Below are 17416 nucleotides of genomic sequence, written 5' to 3'. Positions count from 1 at the left end.
GGTATAACGACATTCGTGATCCACTGCTCAGGGGGAGTTAGCGTGGTGAAGACCTCTGTACAGAATTTGTGGATGGAATCGGCCATTACATATCCACCTCCCTGGAGGGCTTCCGCAGTTATTGCACAGTCCAAGCCTGGTGCTTTATTGTTCTTCAGATCCTGGATGGCCTTTACCGTCTCCTCCAGTGTAGGTGGATCGGTACTGATGGGTAGGTCTTGATCAGCAGGTGGGGGGAGAGATTCTGGTTGACCACTGTCGTTGTTTAGTAAATCAGCAAAGTATAGCCTCCATTCATCCAGGAGTTCGGATGAATGGTCAAATTTAATGATAACTGGCTGCAAGATGCAAAATACTCGTGGTGGCTGTAAGACTTTTAAGTTGGGCACAATGGGGATAAGAGCGGTGGACTCTCATATGAAGAACGCCAAGCACGTTGCGTTTGCTAAAGGCTGCGAGCATCAGCCTCAAATATCCGACTTCAGCGCTGCCACCACTAACGGTTGTGGAGAAGAGGATAGATTTGCGAGGCTGCCGTCGTCCGACATTCGAACAATGATTGTACTGTACAATGAGTAAGACTACATTCAGACTGCACCCTGAAACGACCCATATCCGATTTTTTTTTTTTGCTTATATGCGACCTGTATCCGATTTTGTTATTGACAATCTGAACGACACAGATCCGATTTTTTTTTTTTTTCACATGCGACCCAGGCCGCTTGGATATGTGGTCCTAATTCCGATGCATATCCGTTATTTTCACATGCGACTGCAGTCTGACCGGACAGGTCGCATTCATGCGACCTACACGTCATCAACAAGAGACAAATGTCACTATTCTGCGTTGGCTAATCCCGCCTCTTTGGTGGAAAACAACAACATTTGTACAGTTTTCAGAATTTAAATAGACTTTTATAGAATTGATCAAGCTAATGGTGGATTTGGTAGGGACCTGGATGTTAAATCATCCTGTATTACAAGATTATAAGATTGTTCTGGAAATTTCCAGTAATTTGACACCTTCGGTCTCATTAGTCTGCTGCCCACATTAATCAGATTATTGTGTGAGTTCCGCCGCCGCCACAAAAACCACATCGCCAGGTCTCGCCTCATCTCCATGCTTTACTTGCAAACTTGAAGAGTGCGCTTTTTTTTTTTTTGTTTACGTATTATGTAGATGTGCTTATTACGTGTCAATTTGCGCATGCGGGACACTTTTGGGTCGTTTTCCGTTCATATTGGAGATCACATACAAGTCTCATATAATTGGTAATGTGAACGGCCTAACAAAAAAATCGGATTTCACAACAAATCGGATATGGGTCGTTTCAGGTTGCAGTCTGAATGTAGTGTATGAGTGTTGTCTTGTTTATGTAAGAGAATATTGTGTGTGTGTGTGTGTGTGTGAGAGAGAGAGAATATATTCTATTGCGTGCATGTGAGAGAATAGTATTGTTTGTGTGTGGGTATCGTTCCGAGTGTTTTAAGAAGTGCGAGTGAGCAGACCTTTCAAGTGAGTGAGCCGAAGTTTCAGGTGTATGTGCATTCACATTGTTTAACTATTTTCTGCATTGTTGTTTGACCAGAGATGGAATTGAACAATTCTGCTTACAATGTGACTCCCCAAGCAGAGAAAATAATAATTAAAAAAACCTGTTGCATTGGATTCTGTGTGTGTGACTTCATTCACATTTTCACACTGGATTCAAACGCTGTGACTGCATTCTGATTGTCACATAGTTACAGGTTTATCCGATCCTTATATTGTGTTCTGAGTGTGTGAATGCCTGTCAAGGAAAAGAAATGAAGTACTTCTACTAGAATAGTGTTTTCTGGTGAATGTTTACAAGAACAATAAGTTACATTAAATTATATAGTTTTTTTTTTTTTTCAAAAGAGTACATTTTTGCGTGACTTTAGATTTGGTCTTAAAGGAACAGTCCACCGTACTTCCATAATGAAATATGCTCTTATCTGAATTGAGACGAGCTGCTCCGTACCTGTCCGAGCTTTGCGCGACCTCCCAGTCAGTCAGACGCGCTGTCACTCCTGTTAGCAATGTAGCTAGGCTCAGCATTGGCAATGGTATTTTTTGGGGCTGTAGTTAGATGCGACCAAACTCTTCCGCGTTTTTCCTGTTTACATAGGTTTATATGACCAGTGACATGAAACAAGTTCAGTTACACAAATTGAAACGTAGCGATTTTCTATGCTATGGAAAGTCCGCACTATAATGACAGGCGTACTAACACCTTCTGCGCGCTTCGGCAGCGCATTGATACCTTCACTCCAGTTCACTCCTGAGCTCCGTATCAATGCGCTGTCGAAGCGCGCAGAAGGTGTTAGTACGCCTGTCATTATAGTGCGGACTTTCCATAGCATAGAAAATCGCTACGTTTCAATTTGTGTAACTGAACTTGTTTCATATCACTGGTCATATAAACCTATGTAAACAGGAAAAACGCGGAAGAGTTTGGTCGCATCTAACTACAGCCCCAAAAAATACCATTGCCCATGCTGAGCCTAGCTACATTGCTAACAGGAGTGACAGCGCGTCTGACTGCGCCTGACTGACGGGGAGGTCGCGCAAAGCTCGGAGAGGTACGGAGCAGCTCGTCTCAATTCAGATAAGAGCATATTTCATTATGGAAGTACGGTGGACTGTTCCTTTAATTTTTTTTGGAACATGGTATGAAAAAGTCTTCAAAAGTCTTAAATTTAACTTGGACAAACCTGTAGACACCCTGTATAAGGTGACTAAAACCGAAAACGTCATTGAATAACGCGTTAAGAAATAAAACAAGTTTAAAAATGACTTCAGGTCTCCTTTAATGATTCGTCCTGTAGCGTAGTCTGTCTGTGCTTAAAGCATTGATTTTTCATAGCTTTCAAGAACTGTATTCATCACATGTACACTTCTGAAATTCCTCTCTGCATTTAACCCATCTGAAGCTATGAACACACACGTGCGGAATGAGCACATACACACACCCAGAGCGGTGGGCAGCCATGCTAACAGCGCCCGGGGAGTAGTTAGGGGTTAGCTGCCTTGCTCAAGGGCACCCCAGCCCAAGGATGCCTCATGTTAACCTAACCTGCATGTCTTTGGACTGTCGGGGAAACTGGAGCACCCGGAGGAAACCCACACAGACACGGGGAGAACATGTAAACTCCGCACAGAAAGACCCAGCTGGGCTCGAACCCAGAACCTTCTTGCTGTTAGGCAACAGTGCTAACCACTACACCACCGTGCCACCCTTAAGCTCCATACTTAAGAGAATATAATAATGCAGCGACCTGATTTTTTTGATGGCTTTTGCGACCGTACAACATCCTTACATATGTACGAATGACGTACGTGTATCGCCACAGAGCACCCGATCGTATGCGCAAGGCAAGGCAGCGTATTTTAAACACTTGACCACCAGACAATGAAATTTGTATCTTTATTTACATAAGGTAGATGGGGTTTTATCCAGCACTTACAGGAGTTTCATTAAGAAATGAAGGGGGTGGAAAGAAGGAAGTAGGGGGTGGAGCAATGCGTGTGATAGCCGGGCCTGGTTTATGGGTGTTTTATTATCAGTTTGTGCATGAAACTGAGTGTATGGCATAGCATGAGCCAAAAGAATAACATGCTAGTGTAATTAATAGCCTACACATGCAGTAGTAATGTCAGCCAATAAAACATGAATTTTTACCTAAACCTATGTTGTTGAAATATAATTTTAGTATTAAACTAACCTGCAGGGATAAAAAGGCTTAAGGGTTGTTTTACAATCAGGGTACGCAAGCTAAAAATCCCATTTAACAGTTATCTTCAATATCAAAAGGCTTGACTAAATAAACTTGGTTGTTTATTGTAGCCCTGTGATAGCTCTATTTACCATGCAAATTAAAATTTGGTGATAACGTTATTTTTGGTGAATGTATGGCAATATATGTCATATTTAGCAAAATTACTCGTGTCATTTAGAAAAAGTGCTTTTTTGACCACAGGTTGCTCCAAAAGGGATGCACTTAAATCATTCTTTATACCATAAAACACATATTTGGTTCCATATCATTGGAAACATAGTTAAGTTTTAATGTTGAATGCCAGTAAGTTTTCAGACTATTTTGATCAAGTTAGTATGTAATTGTGTCAAAAAAAATGTCCTCTCCGAGACAGCTAATTTTTCAATATAAAACAAAAGGATTATTTTCATCCTAAAATGTGGTCAAAATATTGGGACATAAATATTAGAGACAACTAACACAAAGCTTACAGCCTTATATTTAAAAGCACTATGGAAGTAGTGGATTCTGAATTGTCAAAAAAAAAAAAAGTCCTCTCCGAGAATCACTTCATTTGTTTCTCCCAGCCCTGCTTAAAGCGACACTTAATCTTCTTTATCTTATAGCAGATTACACAAAACTACCATACACACACGTCAAAAAATGACCTGAAATCTGTTCTTTAACTTGTCCTTCACTTAAAATCTGGTACAAGAACCAGCTTGAATCAATTTGAATTTTGGACCCCTGTGACACAAAACTTTGTACTCTGATTGATTGTAAAACAACCCTTAATTATTTTTATTTATTAATAATAAATATAATGCAATATTACTAAAGCATAGAGTCCAATTACATATGTTCAAGATCAAACCTAAAAACTAGAAGTAGTCTGATTAAAGCAGGGAAGGCTGTTCAGAGGGGGGCAGGCTCTGTTCAGAGAACAGAATACGTCAGGGATGAAAGTCTTCCGGATTTACCCGGAAATCTGGATATTTGACAAAACTCTTGAAAATCTCCGGTTTTCCGAATGGAGAAATTTTTTTTTTTTCCCGGATTTTCCGCGTTCCTAGACGCGGCGTAATACTTCATCATCCTTGCATGGGCGCCGTCCTTAAATAGCCCAAACATAGTACATTGATTAAAGACAGGTGTTCTTTGTTAACGGCGCGCATACCGGAGCTCGTTAGGCATGCGCGCCCAAGGCACGCCTTCAGGTGCACGAGCTAAGGCACGCAGGACTGGCACCGTTCTGCGCAAGCGCAGCACAATCGCACTAGAAAACATGTTCAAGCTGCCAGTGTAGCTGCAGTCTTTTTAGTTGCGAATTACAAGTATTTCCTCGTGTTAATAATTCGCCATGTCAAAACAAGCGAAACTTTCCTCCTCCTTTCGACGTGAAGAGAGGAAAGCAATTTATTATATATTTTTTCCATCAAAGTTGCATTTTGTGGTTTCAGAGCCAAGTTTTAGTGCCGTTTCTAGAACACAGCATCAAGAAAACGTGGAAGAAACAGCAATAATGGAAGAGCCGGTTTCTAAGCTGCCTAAAACTAGCAATGGTAATTATTTTTTGTTACATAATGCACTCAGGCTGCCAGGCAGTCCCCCCCCATGAAAAATCCTAGCTCCGCCCCTGATTTATATGAGAAATGTGGTATTCATTGGTGTGTTTAAATTTAGACAGTATGAACTAATGTAAACAGTTGGCTTCAACTCGCATAAATCTGAATTGGAAATGTTTAGTTCACTTTAGCTTCTGCAAACGCACAACTCGACTAAAAGATTGATAAACGAGGCTCAACGTCCCCAACATTGAAACCTGAAAGCTTTAGAAACTCTACCAGACCTTTACTTTTTAACAGCACTGTTTTGGGATTTTTCTGAGTTTACCTTCAACTGTCTGATTTTTTTTCAAAGTAATGAGCTGTGTAGCAGGAAAATCACCGCGTTTTCTAAACGCACTCCTGAAAATTACTCATTAACTAGGGGAATTAAATTAGATATTTTTGACGTGTTAATCATAAATGTACATGAAAGAAAAAGGCTTAAAAGTTGTAACTTGTTTTAGTGAAAATAAGTAATAAAATGCACTAGAATGCAGGGGTTTGCGTGTTTGTTATTAAAATATTTTCAGGGGATGTTGCCCCCCCCCCCCCCCCCCCAATATCTTAGTTTGACTTTCAAAAGTTCAGGGTTTTTTTTTCTTTGCTCCACTTTCATCTCTAATACATATAGCAGCTACTGCAGCTGTTATCTAGTCACCATGACGACTGACTGACTAGTCTTAAAGTAACTACTGACTAGCGCAAAAAAAAAAAGAAAGTGTTTCACAAGGAGACACAAATAGATGTCCGTTCCCACTACCAGCAGATTTGGAATCCAGTTCTGAACTACAAGTATCCTCATTGACCTTAACCTAGCAACACTGCCAACAGTACTGTAGTGAACATCATCCGGCACTGTCACTGTCTCCTGACAGTCGTCGTCGTCTTCTTTTGGCTGCTCCCGATTAGGGGTCGCCACAGCGGATCTTTCGTCTCCATTGCTCCCTGTCTTCTGCATCCTTCTCTACCACTTTCATGTCCTCTCTCACCACGTCCATGTATCTCCTCTTTGGCCTTCCTTGTTTTCGTGTCCCTGGCAGCTCCATCCTCAACGTTCTCCTTCCAACATGCTCTGCATCTCTTCTCAGAATGTGCCCGTACCATCTCAGTCTCATCTCTCTTAGCTTCATTCCCAAGCTCTCCACATGTGCTGTCCCTCTGATGTGCTCGTTCCTTATCCTGTCCAACCTCCTATCGCAAACCTTAACATCCTCAACTCCACCACCCCTAACTTTGCCTCCTGTCTCTTCGTTAAGGGTACGGTCTCCAATCCGTACATCACAGCTGGTCTCACTACTGTCTTATACATCTTACCTTTCACTTTTGCTGGGACTTTTCTATCACAAATGACTCCCGAAATCCTTCTCCAACTGCTCTACCCTGCCTGCACACTCTCACCTCACTATCGCAGCCCCCATTTTCCTGCACAGTTGACCCCGGGTACTTGAATTCACCAACTGTTAGGTCAGAGATTCACTGTCTCTTCCTCTTGCTCCAACCGGAGCGATCACCCTCTCGCAGATCGGTCCCTTCGTGTCACCCAGAGCTCTGGGGCGAATCGTGAAACAAGACAGGATCCCAAAAATTAGTTTCACAGTCTTTTTATTCACAACTTCGCCAGAAGACAAACAGAAAACAGGAGATTTTTATATATATATATATATATATATATATATATATATATATATATATATATATATATATATATATATATATAAATATAATGTGTGTGTATGTATGGATATATATGTGTGTGTGTGTGTGTGTGTGTGTGTGTGTATATATATATATATATATATATATATATATATATATATATATATATATATATATATATATATATGTGTATATGTGTATATATATATATGTATATGTATGTATATGTGTGTGTGGGGGGGGGGTGAAGGCTACGTGCGAGTGAGTGGGTCAAGTTATCTGCAGCAGAGCAGGACATGTTATCGCAACGGTATGCAATAATAAGCAGAATGTTCAGACATTTCTGATGTACAGCCTGTTCTTAAGATAGCACCGGGCAATGGAATGTTCCACATAAGCAAAATACTGGTTTCAGCTGGTATTAAACACACAATATTTGCACATGTCAGTCTTGGTTAAACTGAGATCAAGAATAAATCCTTACACCAACTTTCTTTACGTCTCCTCCTTGCATCTTCGCTGCACTCTCTCATCCCCATTCTCATTGATGCACATGTATTTTGTTTGGCTACTGCTCATCTTCATTCCTCTTCGTTCCAATGCATACCTCCATCTCTCTAAACCCAACTCAACCTCCTTTCTACTTTCACCACATATCACAATATCATCCGCAAACATCATGTTCCATGGTGACTCTTGCCTCACTTCGTCCATCAAGCTATCCATCACTACGGCAAACAAGAAAGGACTCAAAGCAGATCCTTGATGAAGTCCCACCACTGTCTCCTGACAGTCTGTCTCCAAAATTACACTGGAAAAAATGAAAAGCGTCTTCACGGTTCTTTTATTTTTAAATGAACCTAGGCCTATTAGATTACATAATATCTTATTTAAGCTTCTCCAAATGTCCTGTGTTTGTGTGCTACCACGGCATGAGACGGTTATGGAAAGACTCAACAACTTCACCAAAGTTAGCATTTTGCATTGGTCATTACGCTTTCATAAGAATAGTTATTTGTTTACTGATCTCTCCTCCTTTGGGCACCTTTCTTGCCAAACTTGGAAAGAATCTGGATAAGTTTGCCTGGTTCTGTCGCCTTTTCATTTTGAACTGTAGCGAATCAAAAGTGAGCTTTCTGGCACCGCGATGAGCAGCCAATCAGCGTCAAGGTTTCATACAGTGTAGCTGACGTGATTTGAAGGTCAAGGCCATAAAGCTGCTGTGAATACACAAACGCAGTAAAAAGTGTAAAAGAACGTGAAAATAACCACTGATAACCAAAGGAAAGAAAAGGTCATGGAAAATAGGAAATCTACAAGCATTGTTGGTTGAGGTACTTTGAAAAGTAACCGGCGCCAGGCTGATCATAGTCTGATTTTGCGCCGGGCGTTGGCCCTTAATGAAACCCCTGGCTTATTTTTTAAAAATAACATGGGATTATTTACTAGCACATTTTGCATTCATTGGGAGCTCTGCTTTTCAGCAGTGCCTAAATATATATAAATTAGTGGGGCCTGAGGAATTATAAATGGAGACGGGCCCTGAATTTTATAAGTAAAGTAGCACATGACGGACCAAATTATGTTTCTCTTATAAGTTATGAGATTTTGTGAATTGTCCACAATACAAGTCGCAAGAATGAATATAAACCTATCGTCCGTGTTGGTCAGAAGCTAGTGTATAAGCCATGCTGTTAATACAGAAACAAAATGCTAACCTTCTGACCAATCAGATATTAAAAAATCGAGTACGCTGTGGTTTAATAATTTTTATAATTATTTTTAAGTGTGTTTGTGGTAGGGATTACTATAGACTACTGTTAAAATTGTTAGATATTATTGAATTTTACACCACAGTACTGGTGAATTCACGATTCTGATTGGTTAGAAGGTGTTGCTTAAAGGAGAACTGAAGTCATTTTTAAACTTGCTTTATTTCTTAATTAACGTGTTATTCAATGACATTTTCGTAACCTTATATCGTGACTCGTATTGGCAACTCATTGCAATTAACCTCCAAAGGCCCAAGCTGTTTTTTTTTTTACATGCATTTTTTATTTCTCTTTGCTATTTGGGCTTATTAGAACCTGATTAGAATAAAAACTAAGCATCGTCTTTTGATAAGATGTACTTTTAGAGAAAAAGTATGTCCACATATGTGGATTCTTGTTCTGAATTTCCATAAAGTGCTGTCCACGCATGTGACCGCTAAGTCCTAGGAGGATAAATATTATACTTATCGGCCTATTCGGTTTTTAGCCATGTTGAATTTAGTTCGTTTGGTCCACGGCAGGCGTCGCTTATCCGCGCGATCTTCATGAGACTTTTGCGAGACTTCGGAACGTGAAGTGCCAGCCAGGTGTCAGTGCCGCCATTTTGAAAACTGTTTTCCAAACGAAGTATTGCACAAAAATTAGTTTAAATGACGATTACTGCCTACTTTTTTCAAACTTTCCTGATCGCTATCAAAACAAAACAAACTTCCGGCTTGATTTACGTCAGCATTCGAAAGAGGGCGCGCGCGTCTTTTGACAACGTTGGCAGATGTTGGTGACTTTGATTTCCGCTGTACGTTTTACTTCCGTCCTACGATGTCTCGCACAGGTCTCAACGAATCTCGTTTACAGCCGTTGCTTTGACATACAGACTGATATATTACAGAGCATATTTCAAACACTCATAACTTGCTATAGCAGTGACAAAATAGCAGAGGTGGAAAAACCCGGGTGCAGAAAGTAAAAACCCTGCCACATTTTTGCTCCAGCCAATTCAATGAACCAGCTTATCCTAATTACCACATCCCCTAAGCCAGGTTGATGAGCTAATTGGTGAAATCACCTGTGTTGAGAGCACAGGCAGAAGGAAAACCTAAGCAGGACTTATACTTTGTCAATCCAGTTTTTCCACCTCTGCAAAATGGCGATCAAAAATGCATTCCAATATTTAATAAAATGAGAGAAATAGAATTTCGATAATAAAAAATTTGCCTTCAGTTCTCCTTTAATTAATACCGGTAGCTCTGACAAAAGTACTGACTGTAATTCAAATCGCAGGTTTATATTAATATGCTTGTTCGAATAATGTAGCAGTTCTTATAGTGACCGCTAATTCAAAGGAACTTGTGTAGTAGACGCGTTCAATATTTAAAAAAAAAAAAAAGGGGGGGGCATGTAATTGTTTTGTGCTTATTAAATCTTAAAGGGGACATATGTTGGAAAAACTCACTTTCACTGACAGGCCATTTTTAAATCTAGTTGTGATCAAGGAGTGTGGCGTATCAAAAGAAAGGGTATGGCGCTCTGAATTCAAAATTGGTTTTATTTTCCCTCCAAGTTAAATAGAACAGAAGTTGTAGCCATTTTAATTTATTATTATTATTTTTTTTCTCCCGTCAGTCTTATTTGGCCGCTTCCAGCAATATACATCCATCTTGAGAAAGTAAAGTAAAGCACCTTCAGGAGCAATTCTTGTGCCCAAAACATATCAGTTGCTCAGAGTTTAAAAATAACCTTTTGCTTGAGTTTTTTTTTTTTTTAATTTATTTAGAAATTTTATTGCGTTCTTTGCATAGTGAGATGGCTTAAACTACTCCAAATCAATTTCAACAACTGAGCAATGGCATGACCAGAACTGTTGGTTGTAGGTACTTTTGCTGGCCCTCGTACCAAATTATTCAAACCCAATTAAAGATCATTAAAGATAATAACAATCTACATACACTACCATTCAAAAGTTTGGGGTCACTTTGAAATGTCCTTATTTTTGAAAGAAAAGCACTGTTCTTTTCAATGAAGATCACTTTAAACTAGTCCTGTCAAGCGATTAAAATATTTAATCGCCATTAATGTCGCGACTGTCATAGTTAACTCACGATTAATCGCAATTTAATCGCACATTTTTGTCACATGAAAAACCATTGTAATTCTCTTATCAGCATAAAAAAGTGAATGGGCTTGCTTTGTACCAATTTTTTTTTATTGCAGAGCATAACACGTCTTGTCACAGCCACTGCAAAGTCGGGCTGGAGCCGCCGATGGGAAAACGAAACCTAAGCCGAGCACCGTGGCTCTTCGTCCCGAGGCGCGGGGCTAGCGCGCCATGCCCGTGCTGGTTCTTTGGGGGGAGGGCGGAGGACTCTGGCTGTGCGGGGTGTGGCATTACAGTCTAGCTGCTATCGTTTTTCTAAGCAAAGTCTCTGTTCCAAGTTCCTGGCAGTTTCAAAAGCTTATGAAAAACCTACATCATGTCACAGAGCGTTAATCTCACGATAAAAAAATTATCGCCGTTAAAATTGAGTCAAGTTAACGCGATAATAACGCGACATTTTTGACAGCACTACTTTAAACTAATCAGAAATCCACTCTATACATTGCTAATGTGCTAAATGACTATTCTAGCTGCAAATGTCTGGTTTTTGGTGCAATATCTCCATAGGTGTATAGAGGCCCATTTCCAGCAACTCTCACTCCAGTGTTCTAATGGTACAATGTGTTTGCTCATTGCCTCAGAAGGCTAATGGATGATTAGAAAACCCTTGTACAATCATGTTAGCACAGCTGAAAACAGTTGAGCTCTTTAGAGAAGCTATAAAACTGACCTTCCTTTGAGCAGATTGAGTTTCTGGAGCATCACATTTGTGGGGTCGATTAAATGCTCAAAATGGCCAGAAAAATGTCTCGACTATATTTTCGATTCATTTTACAACTTATGGTGGTAAATAAAAGTGTGACTTTTCATGGAAAACACAAAATTGTCTGGGTGACCCCAAACTTTTGAACAGTAGTGTAGATTCCTTTTAAAGTATTAAATCTGTCCTCTCTGACTGTATTCTCGTTTCTACAACTCGCCTAATTGGCATACAACAAGGCAAAAGGTGGCAGCACAGTTCCACACGCGTTACTTTTCAGAGAGTGGCGCTCAAAAGCACTATGCATTACATGTTTCTAATCAAATATGACTTCTTCAAAACAATATGCTTAACATCCCTGAACCCTCTCTTTTTTTTTTTTCTCTATCCTCCAGAATCCAGTATTTTTATTGTTTTCCACAGAAGGATACACATCCATTGACTGTGACCAGAACTTCCGCTGTCTCTGGCCGGCTTCTGGTTTGACTGAAATCACCGTGAAAGGCCCACCAGGGGTCATGATTGTTCCTGACCTCTGGTATCGATTTCAGCCAGTGTTGACCAGTAGAAAGCGAGCTAGAGTCTAACGTCACAGGGTAGTGCGTCGTCAGCTTTCAACCAAAATCCAACATGGCTGCGCCCACCGTCAACGTTCAGAAAAAAGATCGCCGTGTCAAAAGTAACGAGTATCATGCAAATCCAAGTGCATATTCTGAAAATTTCAGGGTTTTTTTCCTATAAAATATTCAACTCGGGTGGCACGGTGGTGTAGTGGTTAGCGCTGTCGCCTCACAATAAGAAGGTCCGGGTTCGAGCCCCGTGGCCGGCGAGGGCCTTTCTGTGCGGAGTTTGCATGTTCTCCCCGTGTCCGCGTGGGTTTCCTCCGGGTGCTCCGGTTTCCCCCACAGTCCAAAGACATGCAGGTTAGGTTAACTGGTGACTCTAAATTGACCGTAGGTGTGAATGTGAGTGTGAATGGTCGTCTGTGTCTGTGTCAGCCCTGTGATGACCTGGCGACTTGTCCAGGGTGTACCCCGCCTTTCACCCGTAGTCAGCTGGGATAGGCTCCAGTTTGCCTGCGACCCTGTAGAAGGATAAAGCGGCTAGAGATAATGAGATGAGATGGGAAAATATTCAACTCTTGTGAAGCTGGATGTATTTTTTTTTTATGTTGGTACACAGCGATCAAAAACTTTCAATTTACTATGCAGACGGATGTCACAAGGAGCTCGATAGCATAATCCCGCCCCCTCATCTGAGTGCCTCGACTCATGGCTTGAAAGCTGCCTTTGTAAATGAATGTTCATGAGGAAAGTGCTGCCTGACTGGCCCGTGGAAGAGGGGGGTGGGGTCTGCCGTGGCTCGTTATCATTTAAAGCAGTGTTTCCCAACCTTTCTTGAGCCACGGCACATATTTTACATTTGAAAAATCCCACGGCACACCACCAAACAAAAATGTCACAAGAAGTATATATAATGAAATATAATGATCATCTAGTCTCAATTTACTCACAATTTACTTACTCAGTGTGAAACCTGGGCCTGTTTAGTTGAACACAAAGCTGATATACTCGCAGGAATTGAAGAAAAACACACATGAAGATCTTCAACAGCTCTGAGTCACTCCCCTTTTTTAGTTTTTATAGCAGTCATGCTTGAAAAGCCCAGCTCGCATAGATAGGTTGTGGAAAATCACTTTTTTTCTTTCTTCTGACCTCTACTCATACTAGGGCCTTCATCTGGGTCAGAATTTTCTCCAGGACCCAGTTTGGATTGTGTACTTTTTCTTTTCAAATGTTTATCCATCGCTATCACCGCCGTCACACCCGAAGCATTACTAATTCTATTGTTTGAATGGCAACAGGTAGATACACAGGTTAATTAGCTACTGGCTGCCATCTAGTGGAAGAGTATTTAATTGTTCTGCCTGTCACTATACGTCGCTGGCATAGATGAACGAAGATAAAATTATTTGCAGTAAATAAATAATAATTTTCAGAACAATTAAGTGAAATTGGATAATGTCCCACGGTACACCTGATGATCTCTCACGGCACACTAATGTGCCACGGCACAGTGGTTGGGAATCACTGATTTAAAGGAACAGGCTCTCAAATCGGCCATTTTGAACAGGACTGTGTAGACAGGGTGAGCAGGGAGCTGTGGTGTTTTTATTCTTGTGGTGTTTTGACCAAAACGTTTCAGACATTTCATTATGTCACCTTTAATCAGTTTTTCATATGAAATAAATGTTTAGTTGTATGAGGCGGTGTTTTTAAAACTATACATACTATAGTCATTATTTGTGTCCATGATCTAGTCAGTACCCCCCTCAGGTATTTCTGTATAGTCTGTCTGTCTGTCTGTTTTGTAATGTAATCAGTAAAACACAGGAGAGGGATGTTCTGTCTGTTCTGTCATTAGAAAGGGTGATCGGATCTACCACCAGCTGAAGAAACTCGGCTCTTCCCTGGACTGGGACCGAGCATGTTTCACTATGGATCCTGTGAGTATGGAAGAAAAAAAAACACGCCCGTGCACACACACATGGTCTGACACATCATTTAGATAGTTCAGCTTTAATTGAATTTCAACAGCATCGTGGAGTCGGGTGAAAGCTTTGTTTAGACACTCCATTAATTTTATTTCTTTGATTTTTCCAAGATGTCTAATGTCTTTGCAGTTCCACTGCAGACCACATTGATCAACTGCAAGTAAACACAGTTAATGCACCACTCTCTAGTACGTCTAAGCAGCTCATCTGAGGAAAATCAAATCTGAGCGTTTTAGCCTGGCAGGTGATGGATTACAGGAATGCTCCTGATATATAGTGGAAGACGAGCTGAAGATACAGCAGTGGTTTTTTTTTTAAGTGCTTATTTATATGGATGTGAGAATCCTGTTTTATGAGTGATATGCGGCTGCTGAAGTCCAGTGTTGATGATGAACGCTGTTTTGTTAACACCAAATCATTAAAGATATGAGGAATATACAAGTATCTAATACGAATGAGTACATGTTAGAATAAATATTTTGAGTTGTGAGAGTAATTTGGCCACAGGATTTTGAGAGAAAATATTAAGATGTAATCTTCTTTTTTTTTTTTTAAATGATTTTTATTTGATTCATAGTGTACTAGGCACGTAATGATTCACCCAGTTCATGAGTTAATTCGATTTGTCCTCTGTTTTTGGAAAAAAAAAAAAAAACTAAATGAAAATTTTATTACTGAAAAACTGCAACATTTTCCTATTCTTGGTCATCATAAATATTATTCTTGTTATATATATATTAAAAAAAAATCATTGTCTTAGTCACCAACAATGGTTATTTAACCAAATTTTATAAAGGTTGGAGTAAAATATCAAAAATCAGTCAAAGTCCCTTCCCATGCCATGTGGCGCATAGGGTGGCGCCGATCTCTGTTTCCGTAGCCCTCAGCCTCTCACCTATTACATAGCTAGGGTTACGGTGGGGGGGCTAGTCCTCTGGTAACCGCGAGAGTTTGACTCCCCACTCGCATCTGTATTCCAGCGTGCCTTGCCAGACGTCAGTAGGTACCAGTTTTATGATGGTCTTTGGTACGACCTGACCGTGAGTAGAACTCACCATCTCCCGATCGAGAGACGGACACGCTAACCACTAGGCCAGCTCGCGGAGTAAAATATAATGGCCTATTAACTAAAAGGTATATTTTATAAAAGTTAATAATAACAAAGAAGCCTTTTATTAAAGCTAGACGGCCTATTGATTTTTCATAAAATCTGTGAAATTTAGTTCCCTCTGAAATTTGGCCATTGTGATGTATGTTTTTTTCTGTAATATCTCACAAAATATCAGGCCATTCTGTGGCTGGAAAGTTATTTAATTTGAGCGGGTTCCCGAGCAAATAATGTGTATGAAATCGCTTGCTTCATGCAATCAAGCAGACCGAGGAAGTCCGTGTGCGCATGCACAGGTTAACCTTTAACCGCGCACTGATAGTTCCATCATTCTGTCGCTAAACGAACAGCTGATCACCCCAAGGTGCTCGCTGACCGCTGATATTTGAGTTTGGTCCCGAGTTTCCTTTCCTTCGTATATAACATAACGTCTTTTCTTCTCGCTTTCCGTTACCGTAGTCGGTCTTTCACATTTCATTCGCGTTCTCCATTTTTCTCTCCTGTTTCAAATTAGTATCCCACAATGCCTTGTGCGAACGGGGAAAGCCCGCCACGTGATGCATGACGTAGTATCTTGTATTGCGTCATGGCGCAGCAGGAAAAAATAGCGGAGAATTTAGGGCCACATGGCCTTAAATTCATTAATTGTTCTATTTAAAAAAAAAAAACTAATAAAATTGGAAGTCTGTGATTCGAATTCAGTACCTTTCAGTCCACTAAACAAAAATAATTGGGTGTCGGGGAAAATTCTTTTTATGACCTACACTTGAAAAATCCGAAAGGCAGCACAGCTTTAATAAACTTTTATGAACATTTGTACTAACTGCATTTTTTCTTTCTTTTTTTAAGCTTTCAGCAGTCTTTAAAAAAAGAGAGCTCTGACTTCTTGTTAAATCATTTGTATTTATTTGACAAGAAGCAGTTGTTTTTGAGTTTAGAAGCAAAAGTTTTTTTTTTTAATGAATGATGATTTAATGTGAGGGCGGCACGGTGGTGTGGTGGTTAGCGCTGTCGCCTCACAGCAAGAAGGTCCGGGTTTGAGCCCCGTGGCCGGCGAGGGCCTTTCTGTGTGGAGTTTGCATGTTCTCCCCGTGTCCGCGTGGGTTTCCTCCGGGTGCTCCGGTTTCCCCCACAGTCCAAAGACATGCAGGTTAGGTTAACTGGTGACTCTAAATTGAGCGTAGGTGTGAATGTGAGTGTGAATGGTTGTCTGTGTCTGTGTCAGCCCTGTGATGACCTGGCGACTTGTCCAGGGTGTACCCCGCCTTTCACCCGTAGTCAGCTGGGATAGGCTCCAGCTTGCCTGCGACCCTGTAGAACAGGATAAAGCGGCTAGAGATGATGAGATGAGATGAGATTTAATGTGAAACGTGAGAAACACCAGCATTTTTTTAAGCAGTCAAACTATATAATTGTAAGGCATATTTGAACATAATTGAAAAGTTGTTACACAGTGACTTATGTCCTTAAAAGACATTTTTAATGGTTTTTGTGCAAAAAAAATCAGAAAAATCACTGTGCATGATACATATATATAATATTTATTCAACCATAATTTCTAAAGGGTGCCATTAGTTGTGGAATTGATTCAGTGTCATTTGATTTGGCTCAGAAAATGTTTAATGCCAAATCCAAGCTGATCTCGAAGTTCTTACTTGTTTGTTACCCAGGTCTTTTTATTTCCTAACTGTGTGTTTGGGCAGAAACTGTCCTACGCTGTTCAGGAGGCTTTTATTCGTATGCATGAGGAGGGGGTGATCTACAGGAGCAAGAGACTCGTCAACTGGTCCTGCACCCTCAACTCCGCCATCTCCGATATAGAGGTGCGTTCATTAACCTCACCTGTACAGTGTTGTGGTTAATAACTGTTGATCTAGGGTTTGTGGACCACACGAGGCCAGTTTGCTCACTGATCCGTTTATTATGGAATCAATTTTGTGCCAAAATGTTCATACAATACTTTTGAAATATCAAACAAAAACGACAAATCAAAATACAAAAAAAGAAAAAAAGTCAAATTTTTTAGATTGGAAAACAAATTATTCGTGTAATCGTGTAAAATATCAGTCTATTACTCTTCAGAA

The 17416-nt window shown here is 40.4% G+C and overlaps 1 protein-coding gene across 1 annotated transcript in view; it reads left to right on the top strand.

Annotated features, from left to right (window-relative positions):
• The window catches only part of vars1 (valyl-tRNA synthetase 1), a 113498-nt gene that overhangs the window by 36416 nt on the left and 59666 nt on the right, over positions 1 to 17416 (top strand). Inside the window, exons 10-11 of the mRNA XM_060921557.1 lie at positions 14095 to 14176; positions 17036 to 17155. Of these exons, the coding sequence (XP_060777540.1) occupies positions 14095 to 14176; positions 17036 to 17155 (202 nt within the window). The remainder of the gene's footprint in view (positions 1 to 14094; positions 14177 to 17035; positions 17156 to 17416) is intronic.

Source organism: Neoarius graeffei, chromosome 5, assembly GCF_027579695.1.
Source record: "Neoarius graeffei isolate fNeoGra1 chromosome 5, fNeoGra1.pri, whole genome shotgun sequence".
Classification (NCBI taxonomy): domain Eukaryota; kingdom Metazoa; phylum Chordata; class Actinopteri; order Siluriformes; family Ariidae; genus Neoarius; species Neoarius graeffei.
The sequence above is the reverse complement of the archived record's forward strand: the minus strand, read 5'-3'. Positions and strand labels throughout refer to the sequence as shown.